The following is a 17,836-nucleotide window of genomic DNA, read 5'->3' as shown; positions in this document are numbered from 1 at the left end:
GGGCGGCTTTGGGGCACCGGGGAGTGTGGGGCCCCGCGCGCCCCCCCCGCCGTGCCCCGCGTCACCCCGCACTGTGCCCCGCGTCGCGCGCGTGTCACCCCCCCCGCGCTGCCCCACGCACCCAGCCCGCAGCTCCCGCGGCCCCCCCCCCGCGCCCCCGCACCCCTCCCCCTCCGCGTGCCTTCCCGCGTCCCGGCCGCCCGTGGCGGGGGTCGCGCGTGGGGCGGGGGGGGGCGGGGCCGGGGGGGGCGGGCGCCGGTCGCTATTTTTAGCTGCGCGCTCCCGGGGCGCAGCCGTTGCCGGGGAACGGCGGGAGCGCGGCCGCGGGGGGGGCCGGGAGCGGGGGGGCCGCTCCGGGACCGGGACCGGGGCCGGGAGCGATCCGGGGCCCCCGCGCTGCGCCCGCCCCGCGCCATGCGCGCAACGCACCGGTGAGTGGGGCGGGGGGGGGGGCCGGGGGGGGGACACGGCCCACGGGGGTGGACACACAGCCCTGGGAGGGGGACACAGCCCGGGGGGGGGACACAGTCCGGGGGGCCCTGCCGCCCCTCGCCGCAGCACACGGGGGTGGCACCGGGGACAACCCCCCCCCCCCGCGGGTGGGGGGTGCTGGGGACACGCGTGGAGGGGCCCCCCCAGCACGGACCGCGGAGGATGTGCCCCCCCCGCCTGCGTTCTGCCCCCAGGCCGGGGCGTCCGGCCCCACCAACGCGGGTGGGAGTGGGGAGCCCCACGGGGGGGGGGGGGCAGCTGGGTGCCGCAGGGCCCCCCAGGCCGGGGAGGGGGGCACAGGCGCGGGGGGGGGGGGGGGGGGTGCGCGCACACACGTGTGCGTGCGTGTGAGTGTGCAAGGAGGAGCCGTGTGTGCTGCGCAGAGCCCAGAGGTGTGTGCATGCGTGTGCGTGTGTGCACGCGTGTGTGTGTGTTTGCGTGTGTGTGTGCATGCGTGTGTGCATGCATGTGTGTGTGTGTTCGCGTGTGTGTGTGTGCACGCGTGTGTGCATGCATGTGTGTGTGTGTTCGCGTGTGTGTGTGTGCATGCGTGTGTGCACGCGTGTGCGCGCGGCCCAGCTCCGCACGCTGCCGCCATCGGCCCGGGGCGCGTGCGCACCTCGTCGCACGCCCGCCGCGGGGCACAGGCGCGTGCGAGGAGCCCTCGGGGCTCACCCAGCGGGGCACACACGTGTGCATGCGTGTCCCCAGGGGCCTGCGCACCCCTGCCCACAGCCGCTCACGCGTGTGCAAGGTGTGCGCGCCCCGGTGCTGCGGCACGCGTGTGCGTGAACGCGCGTGTGCACGCGTGTGCACCTGCAAGCGCCGCTGTGCAGGTGTGCGCACGCGTGTACGCATACGTGTGCATGGATGAGCGCACACGCGTGGGCTCGGCACCCCCGGGTGCTCCCGTGCCTCCCCCCACCCCCCCCGGGCCCAGGGGGGACCCAGGCATCCCTGCAGCCCCCCCCCCCCCCAGCTGGTGCCGCCATCCCCTCCCAGTGCCCCCAGTTTGGGGGGGGGGCCGGCGCCATCAGCCCCTTCCCCGCAGCCTCTGAGGGCCGATGGCGCAGGACAACGCCGCCTTCTGCGGGGTCCCCGAGGGGGTCTCCGGGGAGGCGAAGCCCCCCCCGGTGCCCCCCCGACGGCGGGGGGCCGGCGCCCGCAAGCGCCAGCGCTACGTGGAGAAGGACGGGAAGTGCAACGTGCAGCACGGGAACGTGCGGGAGACCTACCGCTACCTCACCGACATCTTCACCACGCTCGTGGACCTCAAGTGGCGCTTCAGCCTCCTCGTCTTCATCCTCGCCTACGCCGTCACCTGGCTCTTCTTCGGCCTCATCTGGTGGTTCATCGCCTACTGCCGGGGGGACCTGGACCACCTGGAGGACCACGCCTGGACCCCCTGCGTCAACAACCTCAACGGCTTCGTCTCCGCCTTCCTCTTCTCCATCGAGACGGAGACCACCATCGGCTACGGCCACCGCGTCATCACCGACAAGTGTCCCGAGGGCATCGTGCTGCTGCTGCTCCAGGCCATCCTGGGCTCCATGGTCAACGCCTTCATGGTGGGCTGCATGTTCGTCAAGATCTCCCAGCCCAACAAGCGCGCCGAGACCCTGGTCTTCTCCTCCCACGCCGTGGTCTCCCTGCGGGACGACCGCCTCTGCCTGATGTTCCGCGTGGGCGACCTGCGGGACTCGCACATCGTGGAGGCCTCCATCCGCGCCAAGCTCATCAAGTCCAAGCAGACGCAGGAGGGCGAGTTCATCCCGCTGGACCAGACCGACCTGAGCGTGGGCTTCGAGACGGGCGACGACCGCCTCTTCCTCGTCTCGCCCCTCATCATCAGCCACGAGATCGACGAGCGCAGCCCCTTCTGGGACGTCTCGCGGCACCAGCTGGAGAAGGACGATTTCGAGATCGTCGTCATCCTCGAGGGGATGGTGGAGGCCACAGGTAACGGGGACGCCGGTGGCGGCGGGGGGGTGGGATGCGCTCGGGGACGCTTCACCTCTGTGGGGACACCTCCGAGGGGACACCTCATCACCATGGGGGTATCTGCATGGGGACATCTCACCTCCGCAGGGACACCTCATCTCCACAGGGACATCTCACCTCCACGGGGACACCTCCATGGGGACATCTCAACTCCCGTAGGGACACCTCATCTCCATGGGGGACACCTCATCTCCATGGGGACACCTCACGGGGACACCTCACGGGGACGCTTCAGCTCCATGGGGACATCTCCCCCCGAGGCCCACAGCGTGTTCCTGCCTGCTCCTGGCTGGGAGGTGACCCCAAATCCACCCTCACCCCCCCAGCTCAGCCTCGATGTGCCCCCCCCCAGTAACCCCATTGCAGGCCGGGGGGGGGGGGGGGGGGGGGGGCAGCCTTCCCCTGTACCCCTCCCACCCCCCCAAACTTTCTCTTGGACTGGCCCCACCAGGAGCTTGGGGAGGGGACCCCAATGACAGTGACAGCCCCGGGTGTCCCAGCCTGTCCCCCTGCCCACTGGGGTGTCCCATGCGCCGGGTGCTTCACAGACCCCCCCCCCGCCAGGACCGGGGTACCCCCGCACTGAGTGCTGCAGATATTGGGGTGCTCCATGCAGCAGGAGAAGCTCAGACCCCCCCCAGCCAGGACAGGGGGTACCCCCGCACTGGGTGCTGCAGATATTGGGGTGCTCCATGCAGCAGGAGAAGCTCAGACCCCCCCCAGCCAGGACAGGGGGTACCCCCGCACTGGATACTGCAGATATTGGGGTGCCCCCCACAGAGGGTGCTGCAGATATCGGGGTGCCCCATTGCAGCTCAGACCCCCCAGCCAGGTCAGGGGTACCCCACACACGGGGTACTGCCGATATTGGGGTGCCCCATGCAGCAGGTGAAGCTCAGGACCCCCCTGCCAGGACAGGGGTACCCCCGCACTGGGTGCTGCAGATATTCGGGGTGCCCCCCACAGACGGTGCAGCTCAGACACCCCCCCAGCCAGGAAGCCAGGACCAGGGTACCCCCGCACTGGGTGCTGCAGATATCGGGGTGCCCCCCACAGACGGTGCAGCTCAGACACCCCCCCCAGCCAGGAAGCCAGGACCAGGGTACCCCCGCACTGGGTGCTGCAGATATCGGGGTGCCCCATGCAGCTCATCCCTCCCCGCCAGGACAGGGGTACCCCCCGCACTGGGTACTGCAGATATCGGGGTACCCCATGCAGCTCAGACCCCCCCGCCAGGACAGGGGTACCCCCGCACTGGGTGCTGCAGATATCGGGGTGCCCCATGCAGCGGGTGAAGCTCAGACCCCCCCCCAGCCAGGACTGGGGTTCCCCCTCTGCTGGGTGCTGCAGATATCAGGGTGCCCCCATGCAGCTCATCCCCCCCCCGCCAGGACAGGGGTACCCCCGCACTGGGTGCTGCAGATATTGGGGTGCCCCCCACAGAGGGTTACCGCAGATATCGGGGTGCCCCATGCAGCTCATCCCCCCCCCGCCAGGACAGGGGTACCCCCGCACTGGGTGCTGCAGATATCGGGGTGCCCCGCACACTGGCCGCCTCGCCCACGGGGGTGCCCCCCCGCAGCGGGGCCGCTCAGCCCCCCGGCCGGGCGGGGGGTGGGGGGTGCCCCCCCCGCCCCGCCCCCGCCGCCCCGCTGCCCCCCCCAGGGATGACGTGCCAGGCCCGCAGCTCGTACCTGGCGGACGAGGTTTTGTGGGGGCACCGCTTCGCGCCGCTGCTCAGCCGCGAGGAGGGCGGCTACCGCGTGGACTACGGGGGCTTCCACGAGACCGTGCCCGTGCCCACCCCCGGCGGCAGCGCGCGCCAGCTGGCCGCCGCCGCCGCGCGCCGGGGACGCCCACCTCTACTGGTCCATCCCCAGCCGCCTGGACCAGCCGCCCGACGGGGGGGGGGGGCGGGCCCCCGGAGACCCCCGGGAGAGCAACGGCTCCCTGGCCAGCCCCGAGGCGCGGTGAGGGCCGGGCCCCCCCCCCCCCCCCCCCAGCGTCCTTGGAAATAAACGCCCCCCCCCCAAAAAAAAAACCTGTGGTGGTCTCGGGGTGCTGAATGGGGGGGGGTGCGCCCGGGCGGGGCCGCCCGCCGCGGGGTGGGGGGGAAACAGGGGCCCCCCCCGCTGCCACAGGTGATGCGGGAGGGCGTTAGTGCCCCCTCCCAGGATTACGGGGGGCTCCAGGCTACGGCACGTCACACCCCCCCAGGATTAAGGGGGGCTCCAGGCCATGGCACGTCACACCCCCCCCCTCAATGCCATTTTTGCCCCCCCGGGGGGGCTGGCTTAGCCCCGATCTTCCACCCCGTCCCAGGTCATTCCTGTAGGGCCCGGGCGAGGGGCACGAGCCAGGGGTGATGCGGGGGGGGGGGGGGGGGGGGGGGGGTGTCACCCAGCCTCGTTCTCAGGGCGCTCGAGCTCCGGGGTGCTTTAATGAAGGGGGGGGAACCGAGGCTGGTGCCCCCCCCAGCAGGTTTGCGGGTCCAAGGGGGGGGCACTTGCCCCCACGCCCAGCGTCTCCACCGCCCCATGGGTGCCCACGGGTGTCAGGGGGGTGGGCACGGGGGGGCACAGGGACCCGCGGGAGGGACGGGGGTGACAGCCCTGTGCCCCCCCCCCCCCCCCCCCCGCCCAATACACCGCGAGGCCCGTAGCACTGCGGGCACGACGACCCCCAGGGTGGGCGGGGGGGACTCCAAGGCAACGGGGACCCCCAGGGTGGGCAGGGGAGAGGGCTTAAGGACGTGGGGACCCCCAGGGCGGGCGGGGGCACCGAGCCCCCCCCCCGCTGCCCCCCCCCGTCCGCAGGGGCCCCCCCAGCAGCGAGGGGGCGGTGCTCGGGGGAGAGGGCGGAGCCGAGCCGGGGTTGAGTGACCGGGACGCCCCGCCCACCGCTCCTCGCAGGCCCCACCCCCAGCCCACGTCTCGGGTGGGGCGGGGCGGGGGGGCAGAGCTGGGCCCCCAACCCCCGGCACGGCGCGTGGGTCCGCGCCCCCCGGTCCGGCAGCGCGGCGCAGCCCGGGACCCCCGCTGCTGCGGGACCCCCGGCTGCGGGACCCCCGGCTGCGGGACCCTCGGCTGCGTGCCCACGCGTGTCGGCCGCGGGGCGGGGCGTGTGCCCACGCGTGGTCGGCGTGAGCGGAGGGGTGACACGGCCCCCCCCCGTGTCCCCGCGTCCCCCCGGCCGCCGCATTCCTCCCGCCCACGGGCAGCAGCTGCGCGGGGCAGGGGTGGGGGGGGCGCGATCCGCGCGCGGGCAGGGGCACGCGCGTGTGCGTGGGGGCCAACCCCCCCCCCCCCCCGCCGGGGCACGCGTCACCGCTGCCACCTCCGGCAGGGACTGGGGCAACTGGGAGGAGTGGGCTGCCCCGGGCAGCGGGGGGGGGGCGGGCTCCTGGTCCCCCGTGGGTCCCGGACGCCTGGGTCCCCCGTGGGGGGGCCGGCACGTGGCGCCCGCGCCCCGCGTCATCTGTTTGCTCAGCTTGGGGGGCAGCGGGGGGGGGGACAGCGGGGGGCACAGCCTGGGTAAACACCCCCCACCCCCCCCCAACCGGCCTTGGCGTGCTCGGCCCCAGCTGGGACGGGCTGGGGGGACTGGGGGAACTGGGGGGGACTGCGATGGACTGGGGCGGACTGGGGGGACTGGGGGGACTGGGAGGACTCAGGAGACTGGGATGGCCTGGGGGGGCTGAAACAGACAGGGGGCACTGGGGCGGGCTGGGGGAGACTGGGGGGGGACTGGGGGGACTGGGGCTGCTGGGGGATATTTGGGCCAGACTGGAGGCACTGGATGCGCTGGGGGATACTGGGGCAGACTTGGGGGACTGAGGCAAACGGGGGTGGACAAAGAGGTGCTGGGGGATACTGGGGATACTGGGCTACGCTGGGGGTGCAGGGCTGGACTGATGGCACTGGTCCAGACTGGGAATACTGGGCGACACTGGGAGCAGAAGGCTGGACGGGGGGACTGGTGCTGTAGGCTGGGGTGTGGGTGTACCGGGTACACTGGTGCACACTGGTGGCACTGGTGCAGGGGGCTGTGGGCCCCACGGCCGTGCCCCCCCATGCCCTTGAGCTGCCCTTGACGGTTGCCGTGGCGACTAAGCCGGACCCTGGGGAGCGGGGGGTGCGGGGGGGTGGTTACTGGGGGGGGACCATGGAGCGGGACTGGGGGGCGCTGGGGCTGCGGGGCCGGACTGGGGGAGCGGGGGGGGCCACTGGGGGGGCACGGGGGGTGTCAGGACGTGATGCGGGCACAGCCACCGCGGGCACAGCTGGTCCCCGGGCACAGCCCCCCCGGCACAGCCCCCCCGGCCCCCCCCCCCCGGCCCTGGCCTTTCCCCGGCTAATTTTAGCCATCCCGCGTTCCGGCTGCTGCCCAGGGCCACCAGTGTCCCCGGCCAGGGCTGGGGCAGGAGCATACTGGGACCAGCCCCGCCAAACTGCCCCCCTGTGGTCACCACCTGCTCTGGGGGGGGGGAACAGCCCCCCCCAACTGTCCCCGGGGTCACCCCCTGCTCTGGGGGGGGATCAGCCCCACCAAACTGCCCCCCCGGGGTCACCCCCTGCTCTGGGGGGGGATCAGCCCCACCAAACTGCCCCCCCGGGGTCACCCCCCTGCTCTGGGGGGGGATCAGCCCCACCAAACTGCCCCCCCGGGGTCATCCCCTGCTCTGGGGGGGGCTGCAGGGAGGGGACCCAGGTGTCCAAGCAGCCCCTGTCCCTCCCCCGGCCAAGCCGTGGGGTCCACGTGGGGGGCCCAGACGCCCGGGTCCCCTGACACCCCCCCCAGCCTCGGGGTCCGTGGGGGGGGTCAGGAGGGGGGCACCCCCCGCCCCGGACACCTGGGTTCCCAGCGCTCGGCCGGGACCCCCCACCGCCCCGGACGCCTGGGTCCCACGGCTGCCTCGGGGCAGGGGGGGGGCCGGAGACCCCCGGCACGGCCGGGGGAGGGCAGAGGGATCCCCCCCCCTCCTCTATTACGGGGCTGAGCGGAGAGGGGGGGTGCGGGGAGGGTCCGGGTCCGGCCAGGAGGGTCCGGGGGGCCGGGGGGGGGCGGGCCGGGTGGGCGGGGGGGGCCGGGCCGGGCGGGGCCCGGGAGGGTTTTTCTCGGCCGCCGCCGCCGCCCCCCCCCCCCCGAGTGCCCCGGGCCGAGAGCAGCGACGGCAGCGCCAATGGGCAGAGGGGTGAGTAGAGGGGGCCGGGGGCCCGCCACGCACCCACGCGGGGCACCCACCCGCGGGGCACCCACCCGCGGGGCTGCCCACCCCACCCACCCGCGGGGACCCCCACCCACCCGCTGCCACCCCTGGGCGCTGCCCTCGTCGGGCGCTGCCGCCAGAGCCCACCCGCGACCCCCGGCCGCCACCCCGAGGGTCCCACTGCCACTCCCCCCCCCGGTGCCACTGCCCCCCCCCATTCCTGAGTGACCCCGACACGGGTGGGCGGTTGCCTGGACGCCTGGGTCCCCCCCGTGAGGGGGAACTGCGGGGTGGGAAAGGGTCCCCCGTGGAGGGGAAACTGAGGCACGGCGCCGGGCGCCTCTGCGGAGCCCCGCCCCCCGCCGTGCGCGTGGCCCGGTGCCCGCCGCTGCCCAGCGCTGGGGTCCCCGGTGCCGTGGCAACGGCCGCAGGGGGGCCCTGAGCCGGGGGCTGGCGCCTGGCCCGGCCCCCCCGGCCCGCCTGGCACGGCCGGGACCCCCCCCCAGCCGGCCCCCCCCGCGCCCTGGGCACCCACCCAAAGGTGGGCGGACCCCGGGGGGTGTGGGGCAGGGGCTGCCCCCCCCGCGGGTGTCCCCCCGTCCCCTCCTGGCAGACCGGCCCCAGCGAGATGCCGGGGGGGGGGTCACACACACACGACACCCACTATCCCCCCCAAGAATCCCGGGGTACCCCTCCAAGTGGGACCCCCTCGCAGTGTCCCCGCGTGGGGGGCTGAGGGGGGAGCGAGCAGCGGAGCCCCCCCCCCGCGGGAGGGAGCCCGGTGAGGGGGGTGGGCGCGTGCCCCGTGCCCCCTCCCCGCGGTAACACGACCCCCGCGCTCCCGGCGTTGTTCTTGGCACCGGGGCCGTTTTCCATGACCGCATCGGCCCCCCCCGGCCCCCCCCGGCCCCACGCTGGGGCTCCCGCGGCCCCCCCCGGCCCCTGCCCGCTGCTGCCTGCGCCTGGCAGCCTCCAGCCCGGGGGGAGCACGGGCCCTGCCAGCCCTGGGGGACCCCCTGCCGCCGCAGCGGGGGGGCCGTGTGTCCCCCCCCGGGAGAGCGGGCAGGGCTGCTGTCCCCCGCCTCTCCGTGACCCCCTTGGTGCTGGTGGTGTGGTCCTCTCCCCGGCTTGTGGGGACCCCCCCACTGTCACAGAGACTCCCCCATGGCCACAGTGACACCCTCATGGCCCTGGGGACACCCCCATGACCAAAGTTACACCCCCCTGTGACCACAGGGATCCCCCCCCAGCCACAGTGACACCCCCCTGGGACCTGAGGACCCCTCCATGACCACAGGCCGTGTCCCCCCACAGCCCTGGGGACCCCACAAACGGCCGCAGTGACCCCCCCGCGACCACATGACCCCCATGACCCTCCCCACAGACAAAGTGACACCCCCACAGCCCTGGGGACACCCCGTGACCAAAATGACACCCCCACAGCCACAGTGACCCCTCCACCCCCCCGGTGCTGAGGTCCCCTCCATGACCACAGGCCGCCCCCCCCCAGCCCCAACGGCCACAGTGACCCCCCCCCATGACCACAGTGACCTCCCACCACGGCCCTGAGGACCCCCCGCTGTGGACAGAGTGACCCCCCCAGCCCTGGGGACACTCCATGGCCACAGTGCCACCCCCATCCCCCCCAACTTGGGCCCCCCCCCCCCCCCCCCGCCTGCAGCCCCCCCCGTGCCCACGCTGCCGCCGGTGCCTGCAGCCCCCCCCGTGCCCGCCGTGGACGCCCCGTGCCCTCGATGATGCCTGTGGCCACCGGTGACCCCCACGCTGGCGGTGACATCCATGCCCATGGTAATGCCCGCGGCGAGGGCCGTGCCCCGGCGGTGCCACCGCGCCCGCTGCCCGCGTGCCCCGGGGGTCACGGGGTCCCGCGCCCCCAGGCCGGCCGCGAGTACTCGCCACCGCGGCCACCACGTCCGAGAACGGCGGCGGCAAGCGGAAGCAGAAGGAGAAGGAGCTGGACGAGCTGAAGAAGGAGGTTCAACTTGGTGAGGAGGGGGCTGGGGACACCGGGGACGGCTGCGCGTGCCAGCCCCGCGGGGGGGACGCGGGTGACGTGGGTGACGTCCGCCCGCAGGATGACCACAAGCTGTCCCTGGATGAGCTGGGCAGGAAGTACCAGGTGGACCTGTCCCGGGTGAGATGTCCCCATGGCCCCGTCCTCGAGGCCACCTCCGGCACCCCGCGTCCCTTCTGTCCCCACGGGTGACACCAGCCATGTCCCCCCTGTCCCCTCCCGGCACCCCGCATCCCTCCTGTCCCCACGGGTGACACCAGCCATGTCCCCCCTGTCCCCTCCTGGCACCCCACATCCCTCCTGTCCCCACGGGTGACACCAGCCATGTCCCCCCTGTCCCCTCCTGGCACCCCGCGTCCCTCCTGTCCCCACAGGTGACACCAGCCATGTCCCCCCTGTCCCCTCCCGGCACCCCGCGTCCCTCCTGTCCCCACAGGTGACACCAGCCATGTCCCCCCTGTCCCCCTCCTGGCACCCCACATCCCTCCTGTCCCCACGGGTGACACCAGCCATGTCCCCCCTGTCCCCTCCTGGCACCCCGCGTCCCTCCTGTCCCCACAGGTGACACCAGCCATGTCCCCCCTGTCCCCTCCCGGCACCCCGCATCCCTCCTGTCCCCACGGGTGGACACCAGCCATGTCCCCCCTGTCCCCTCCCGGCACCCCATGTCCCTCCTGTCCCCATGGGTGACACCAGCCATGTCCCCCCTGTCTCCTCCTGGCACCCCGCATCCCTCCTGTCCCCACGGGTGACACCAGCCATGTCCCCCCTGTCCCCTCCCGGCACCCCATGTCCCTCCTGTCCCCACAGGTGACACCAGCCATGTCCCCCCTGTCCCCTCCTGGCACCCCACATCCCCTCCTGTCCCCACGGGTGACACCAGCCATGTCCCCCCTGTCCCCTCCTGGCACCCCATGTCCCTCCTGTCCCCACAGGTGACACCAGCCATGTCCCCCCTGTCCCCTCCTGGCACCCCGCGTCCCTCCTGTCCCCACAGGTGACACCAGCCATGTCCCCCCTGTCCCCTCCCGGCACCCCGCGTCCCTCCTGTCCCCACGGGTGACCCCAGCCATGTCCCCCCTGTCTCCTCCTGGCACCCCGCATCCCTCCTGTCCCTGTGGGTGACACCAGCCATGTTGCCCCTGTCCCCTCCTGGCACCCCATGTCCCTCCTGTCCCCATGGGTGACACCAGCCATGTCCCGCCTGTCCCCTCCCGGCACCCCACGTCCCTCCTGTCCCCACGGGTGACACCCAGCCATGCCCCCCAGCACCCTGTCCCTGTGGGTGACCCCTGGCCATACCCCCTGTCCCCTCCTGACTCGTGGGTCCCTCCTGGCCATGCCCCCCCATAGCCCCACACGACCCCAGGGTTCCCTGGTCACAGCACCCTGCCCTCCCGGACCCCCGGGGTGTCCCGGGGCTGGGACCCCTGTCCCTGCCGCCCGCGGACCCCCGGTGCAGCGTGTGCCCCCCCCCCCCGCAGGGGCTGACCAACGCGCGGGCGGCCGAGATCCTGGTGCAGGACGGCCCCAACGCCCTGACGCCCCCCCCCACCACCCCCGAGTGGGTCAAGTTCTGCCGCCAGCTCTTCGGGGGCTTCTCCATCCTGCTCTGGATCGGGGCCATCCTCTGCTTCCTGGCCTACGGCATCCAGGCCGCCATGGAGGACGAGCCCTCCAACGACAACGTGAGGGGCGCGGGGGGCACGGGGGCACCGGGGGGTTCGTGAGAGCCCTGGGTGCTGGGCCATCATGGGGGGGCGTGGGCATCACAGGGGGCACCAACACTGCAGGGGCACGGGCACCCTGGGGGGGTACTGGCACCCAGGGGGTACCAGGACTGGGGGGGCTCGGGGGGTTCCTGAGCGCCCTGGGGTGCTGGGCCATCATGGGGGGGGCGTGGGCATCGCAGGGGGCACTGACACTGCAGGGGAACGGGCACCCCGGGGGGTACCGGCACCGGGGGGGCTCGGGGGGTTCGTGAGCACCCTGGGGTGCTGGGCCATCATGGGGGGCTGTGGGCATCGCAGGGGGCATCGACACTGCAGGGGCACGGGCAACCTGGGGGGGTACCAGCACCCAGGGGGTACCAGCACTGGGGGGGCTCGGGGGTTCCTGAGCGCCTGGGGTGCTGGGCCATCATGGGGGGGCGTGGGCATCGCAGGGGGCACCGACACTGCAGGGGCACGGGCACCCCGGGGGGGTACCAGCACTGGGGGGGCTCAGGGGGTTCGTGAGCACCTGGGGTGCTGGGCCATCATGGGGGGGCGTGGGCATCGCAGGGGGGCCACCGACACTGCAGGGGCATGGGCACCCCGGGGGAGTACCAGCACTGGGGGGGCTCAGGGGGTTCGTGAGCACCCTGGGGTGCTGGGCCATCATGGGGGGGCGTGGGCATCGCAGGGGGCACCGACACTGCAGGGGCACGGGCACCCCGGGGGGGTACCGGCACTGGGGGGGGCTCGGGGGGGGCGAGGGCACGGGCGCGACCCCCCCCGCTGCTGTGTGCCAGCTCTTGGGGGGTGCGGGTGGCAAAGGGGCCGGGCTGGCGTGGGGGTCCCCTCCCTCGTGCCCTGTGCTGGGGGGCACCGGGGGGTCCCACCCTGCACCCCGGGGCGGGGGGCCGGGTGCTGAGGCGCTGCCTGGGTCCCAGCTGTACCTGGGGGTGGTGCTGGCCGCCGTCGTCATCGTCACCGGCTGCTTCTCCTACTACCAAGAGGCCAAGAGCTCCAAGATCATGGACTCCTTCAAGAACATGGTGCCCCAGGTACGCGCCCTGGGCGGGCGCCCGGCTTGGCGTGGGGGTCCCGGGCGGGGTGGGGTGCCCAGGCATTGCTCAGGGTGCCCTGCGCCCCGGCAGCAAGCGCTGGTGATCCGCGAGGGCGAGAAGATCCAGATCAACGCGGAGAACGTGGTGGTGGGCGACCTGGTGGAGGTGAAGGGGGGGGACCGGGTGCCCGCCGACATGCGCATCATCTCCTCCCACGGCTGCAAGGTGAGCGGGCACCGGGACGGGCACGGGGTGGGTGGGCGCTGGTGGTGCGGGGTGGGCTCCAGGACTGGCCCTGGTTTGGGCAGTGGGACTGGTTGGTGGGCAACCACAGCGTGGGCGCCCATGGTGATACAGGGTGGGCTCCAGGGGTGGCATGGGGTGGGCAGCAGGCATGGTGGCGGGGCACGAGGTGGGCACTGGGACCAGTGTGGTTCGGGTACCCGTGACCTGCAGGGTGGGCAGTGTGGAGGGCATGGCGTGGGCACCAGGGCTGGCGTGGGGACAGGGGTCTGGCCCGTGCCCACCCGTGCCGTCGGCGCCAGGTGGACAACTCATCGCTGACGGGGGAGTCGGAGCCGCAGACGCGCTCGCCCGAGTTCACCCACGAGAACCCACTGGAGACCCGCAACATCTGCTTCTTCTCCACCAACTGCGTGGAAGGTGGGGCCGCGGGTCCCTGCCCGGGCCGGGGGTCCGCGGTGCCCCCGGGCTGCGTCAGCCCTCCCCCTCCGGCAGGCACCGCCCGCGGCATCGTCATCTCGACGGGGGACCGGACGGTGATGGGGCGCATCGCCTCGCTGGCCTCGGGGCTGGAGGTGGGGCGCACGCCCATCGCCATGGAGATCGAGCACTTCATCCGCCTCATCACCGGCGTCGCCGTCTTCCTCGGCCTCTCCTTCTTCATCCTCTCCCTCATCCTGGGCTACACCTGGCTGGAGGCCGTCATCTTCCTCATCGGCATCATCGTCGCCAATGTCCCCGAGGGGCTGCTGGCCACCGTCACCGTAAGGGTCGCTGGGGGAGCGGAGAGGTGGAGGTGCGGGGGGGCACTGGTTGTGCTGGGGGGGAGGTGGTGGGCGCCGGTTCTGCCACCTGGCCCTGGTGCCCCCAGCCGTGCCCGGTGCTTGCCAACTGCCGCGGGTGCCCGCAGCCCCGGGGGTCCCGCTGAGCCCGGCCGCGCCCCCCAGGTCTGCCTGACGCTGACGGCCAAGCGCATGGCGCGCAAGAACTGCCTGGTGAAGAACCTGGAGGCGGTGGAGACGCTGGGCTCCACCTCCACCATCTGCTCCGACAAGACCGGGACCCTCACCCAGAACCGCATGACCGTGGCCCACATGTGGTTCGACAACCAGATCCACGAGGCCGACACCACCGAGGACCAGTCGGGTGGGTGGCCGGCACCCCGGCCCCAGGAGCATCCAGATGTCACTCCCCAGGGCACCCCATCCCCTGGGCACCCCCTTTCCTGGGTCCTCGGGACACCCCAGGGCAGCTCTGGGAGTGTGGGGGTTGTTCCTGGAGCTGGGGGGGGGGGGTCCCCGGTGCCACTGACGGGGCCGGGTGTCCCCCAGGTGCCACCTTCGACAAGCGCTCCCCGACCTGGGCGGCCCTGGCTCGCATCGCCGGGCTCTGCAACCGCGCCGTCTTCAAGCCGGGCCAGGAAAACGTCTCCATTTCCAAAGGTTGGTGGGCGCTGACCCCGCAGAAACCCCCCGAATCCTGCCGAGAGCCCCCGTGCCCCCCCCCGTGCTGCCGGTGCCCCCCTCACCACCTCCCCCCGGCAGCGCGACACGGCGGGCGACGCCTCGGAGTCAGCGCTGCTGAAGTGCATCCAGCTCTCCTGCGGCTCCGTCAAAAAGATGCGGGACAAGAACCCCAAAGTCACCGAGATCCCCTTCAACTCCACCAACAAGTACCAGCTCTCCATCCACGAGCGGGAGGAAGACCCCCAGGGGTACCTGCTGGTGATGAAGGGGGCCCCCGAGCGCATCCTGGACCGCTGCTCCCGCATCCTGCTGCAGGGCCAGGAGGTGCCGCTGGACCAGGAGATGCGGGAGGCCTTCCAGAACGCCTACCTGGAGCTGGGGGGGCTCGGCGAGCGCGTCCTGGGTGAGGACGGGGGGGCACAGGGGACGCAGGGGGCACAGGAAGATGGGGGCTATGGGGGGACATGGGGTGGGGGGACGTGAGGAGCATGGTGGGGGGGGTGTTAAGGGTGTGGGGGCGAAGGAACGTGGGGACAGGGGGCTGCAGAGGACAGAGGGACACAGGGATGTGGCAGGGGTGTGGACAGAGGCACATGGGGACACGGTGGGGGGGTCAGGCGTGGGGACATTGGACGTGGGGGTCTGCGGGGGGCAAGGGGACGCGGTGTGTGGAGGGCACAGGGCAGGACGTGGGGACCCAGGGGCACCGATGAAGGGGATGGGGGCATGAGCCAGGGGGGGGCACCGGGGAGCCGTGGCGAGGCTGGGGAGCACCGGGCGAGGGACGTGGGACCCGCGGGTCCCGGCACCCCGTCACCCGCCGGCGCCCGCCAGGTTTCTGCCACCTCTACCTGCCCCCGGAGCAGTTCCCGCGCGGGTTCAGGTCGACGCCGACGACGTCAACTTCCCCACCAGCAACCTCTGCTTCGTGGGGGCTGATGTCCATGATCGACCCCCCCCGCGCCGCGTCCCCGACGCCGTCGGCAAGTGCCGCAGCGCCGGCATCAAGGTGGGACCCCCCGACCCCCCCAGGCTCCCCTCTGAGCAGGGGTCACCCCTCTGTGTGTCCATCTGTCCCCCCCCCAGGTGATCATGGTGACCGGGGACCACCCCATCACGGCCAAAGGCCATCGCCAAGGGGGTGGGCATCATCTCCGAGGGCAACGAGACGGTGGAGGACATCGCCGCCCGCCTCAACATCCCCGTCAGCCAGGTCAACCCCAGGTGGGTGCCGGTGCCGGGGGGTCCCGGGAGGCGCGGGGGGTCCGGCGGCCCCCGCTGAGGCTGCGGCGTGGCAGGGAGGCGAAGGCCTGCGTGGTGCACGGCTCCGACCTGAAGGACATGACCTCGGAGCAGCTGGACGAGATCCTCAAGAACCACACCGAGATCGTCTTCGCCCGCACGTCCCCCCAGCAGAAGCTGATCATCGTGGAGGGCTGCCAGCGCCAGGTGCCCCGTCCCCGCGTCCCTGCCGCTGCGTCCCCGTGCCCCTGGTGCCCCTTTCCCTCTCCCCCAAGGTACCCTGCTGTCTCTGTGCCCCACGGTGTCCTCGTCCCCGTGCCTGATGGTGTCACCCATCCCCGTACCCCACAGTGCCACCGTCCCTGTGCCCCATGGCGTCCCCATCCCTGTCCCTCGTGCTGTCCCCATCCCCGTCCCTCGTGTCCCTGCCGCCATGCCCTGTCCCCGTCCCCGTGGTGCCTGACCCCCTGTCCCCCAGGGTGCCATCGTGGCGGTGACGGGGGACGGGGTGAACGACTCCCCGGCGCTGAAGAAGGCCGACATCGGCATCGCCATGGGCATCGCCGGCTCCGACGTCTCCAAGCAGGCGGCCGACATGAAGCCTCCTCGATGACAACTTCGCCTCCATCGTCACCCGGCGTGGAGGAAGGTCAGTGCCCGCTCCTCCATCACCCTCCTCCCCCCGGACAGGTGCCCACGCCCCCCCTCACCACCCCCCATCACCTGCAGGCCGCCTGATCTTCGACAACCTGAAGAAGTCCATCGCCTACACCCTGACCAGCAACATCCCCGAGATCACCCCCTTCCTCCTCTTCATCATCGCCAACATCCCCCCTGCCCCTGGGCACCGTCACCATCCTCTGCATCGACCTGGGCACCGACATGGTGAGACCCGGCGGGCGGGGGGGTGCCGGGGGGGTGACAGCGGGGTGACGGACCCCCCGCCCGCAGGTCCCCGCCATCTCGCTGGCCTACGAGGCGGCCGAGAGCGACATCATGAAGCGGCAGCCCCGCAACCCCCGCACCGACAAGCTGGTGAACGAGCGGCTGATCAGCATTGGCCTACGGGCAGATCGGTGAGGGGGGCGCGGGGGGCACCCCGGGGCCCACCGGTGACACTGGGCCCCGCTGGAGATACCAGGGACGTCCCCAAGCTGGCACCAGGGCTGTGAGTGGCACCCCAGGACCCACCGGTGACCCCCGAGCACCCACCCGAGACCAAGGGCACCCCAGGACCCCACCAGTGGCCGCTGAGCACCACCCGAGACCAAGGGCACCCCGGGACCCGCTGGTGGCACCAAGTGGGGTCCCCTTGTCTGGCAACCGGAGCCCTGCGTGACCCCGGGGCACCCACCGGTGACGGCAGCACCCACCCGTGATGCTGGGACAGCGAGTGGCACCGGGCTGTGCTGGGATCGGCCGTGCCCTGACCCCGCACCCCGGTGACCCTTGGGATGCCGATCCCTGATCCGGGGGTGCCGCCCCCTCATCCTGGGGTGCTGATCACAGGGGTGCCCATTTCCTGGTCCTGGGGGTGCTGATCCCAGGGTGCTGCTCCCTCATCATGGGGTGCTGATCACGGGGGTGCCAATCCTGGGGGTCCTACTCCCTGATCTTGGGGTGCCAATCACGGGGGTGCCCATTCCTGGTCCTGGGGGTGCTGATCCCAGGGTGCTGCTCCCTCATCATGGGGTGCTGATTACAGGGGTGCCAATCCTGGGGTCCTACTCCCTGATCTTGGGGTGCCGATCACGGGGGTGCCCATTCCTGGTCCTGGGGGGTGCTGATCCTGGGGTGCTGCTCCCTCATCATGGGGTGCTGATTACAGGGGTGCCAAGCCAAGAATGCCCATTCCTGATCCCATGGGTGCCGCTCCCTGGTCTGGGGGTGCTGGTCCTGGGGGTGCCACTCCCTGATCCCGGGGTGCCGATCGCTGATCCCAAGGGTGCCGATCCCGGGGTGCTGGTCCTGGGGGTGCCGCTCCCTGATCCCGGGGTGCCGATCGCCGATCCCGGGGTGCAGCTCCCTGACGCCGGGTGCCGCTGGCAGGGATGATCCAGGCGCTGGGCGGTTTCTTCACCTACTTCGTGATCCTGGCGGAGAACGGGTTCCTGCCCGGGACGCTGGTGGGCATCGCCTGGCCTGGGACGACCGCTCCACCAACGACCTGGAGGACTCCTACGGGCAGGAGTGGGTGAGTGGGTGCTCGCACGCCCCTCGCACGCCCCTCGCACGCCCACTGGTGCGCCTGCCCCGAGCCCCGCTCTGCTCCCCGCCTGCCTCCCGCAGCCGTGCAAAGGCGCCGGGGGCTTGGGCGAAGGCCTCGCACGAGTGCGTGAGCGGGGCCTCTGCGTGCACACGCGTGTGTGCTCCCATGA

The 17,836-nt window shown here is 72.9% G+C and overlaps 2 protein-coding genes across 2 annotated transcripts; both read left to right on the top strand.

Annotated features, from left to right (window-relative positions):
- The first annotated feature begins 314 nt into the window (after nt 1-314).
- KCNJ9 (potassium inwardly rectifying channel subfamily J member 9) lies at nt 315-4,473 on the top strand. The gene is given in 4 exon segments (XM_075444983.1): nt 315-431; nt 1,544-2,451; nt 4,159-4,343; nt 4,345-4,473. Coding segments are annotated over 3 exon segments (1,203 nt in total). The 5' UTR covers nt 315-431; nt 1,544-1,556; the 3' UTR covers nt 4,468-4,473.
- A 4,934-nt stretch (nt 4,474-9,407) lies between these two features.
- LOC104337709 (sodium/potassium-transporting ATPase subunit alpha-2-like) lies at nt 9,408-17,835 on the top strand (the record flags this gene model as incomplete). Its single annotated transcript, XM_075445286.1, is given in 27 exon segments — nt 9,408-9,474; nt 9,476-9,511; nt 9,601-9,621; nt 9,624-9,719; nt 9,798-9,857; nt 11,222-11,425; nt 12,391-12,504; nt 12,598-12,732; nt 13,053-13,170; nt 13,246-13,514; nt 13,698-13,896; nt 14,082-14,200; nt 14,295-14,619; nt 15,051-15,098; nt 15,101-15,225; nt 15,303-15,338; nt 15,340-15,440; nt 15,515-15,665; nt 15,937-16,056; nt 16,058-16,093; nt 16,095-16,107; nt 16,188-16,288; nt 16,290-16,343; nt 16,410-16,514; nt 16,516-16,534; nt 17,508-17,588; nt 17,591-17,835. Coding segments are annotated over 27 exon segments (2,949 nt in total), but the record flags the coding sequence as incomplete, so codon positions are not given.
- Nucleotide 17,836: the final 1 nt, after the last annotated feature.

This window comes from Opisthocomus hoazin, chromosome 30 (assembly GCF_030867145.1).
Source record: "Opisthocomus hoazin isolate bOpiHoa1 chromosome 30, bOpiHoa1.hap1, whole genome shotgun sequence".
Taxonomy (NCBI): Eukaryota; Metazoa; Chordata; class Aves; order Opisthocomiformes; family Opisthocomidae; genus Opisthocomus; species Opisthocomus hoazin.
The sequence above is the reverse complement of the archived record's forward strand: the minus strand, read 5'-3'. Positions and strand labels throughout refer to the sequence as shown.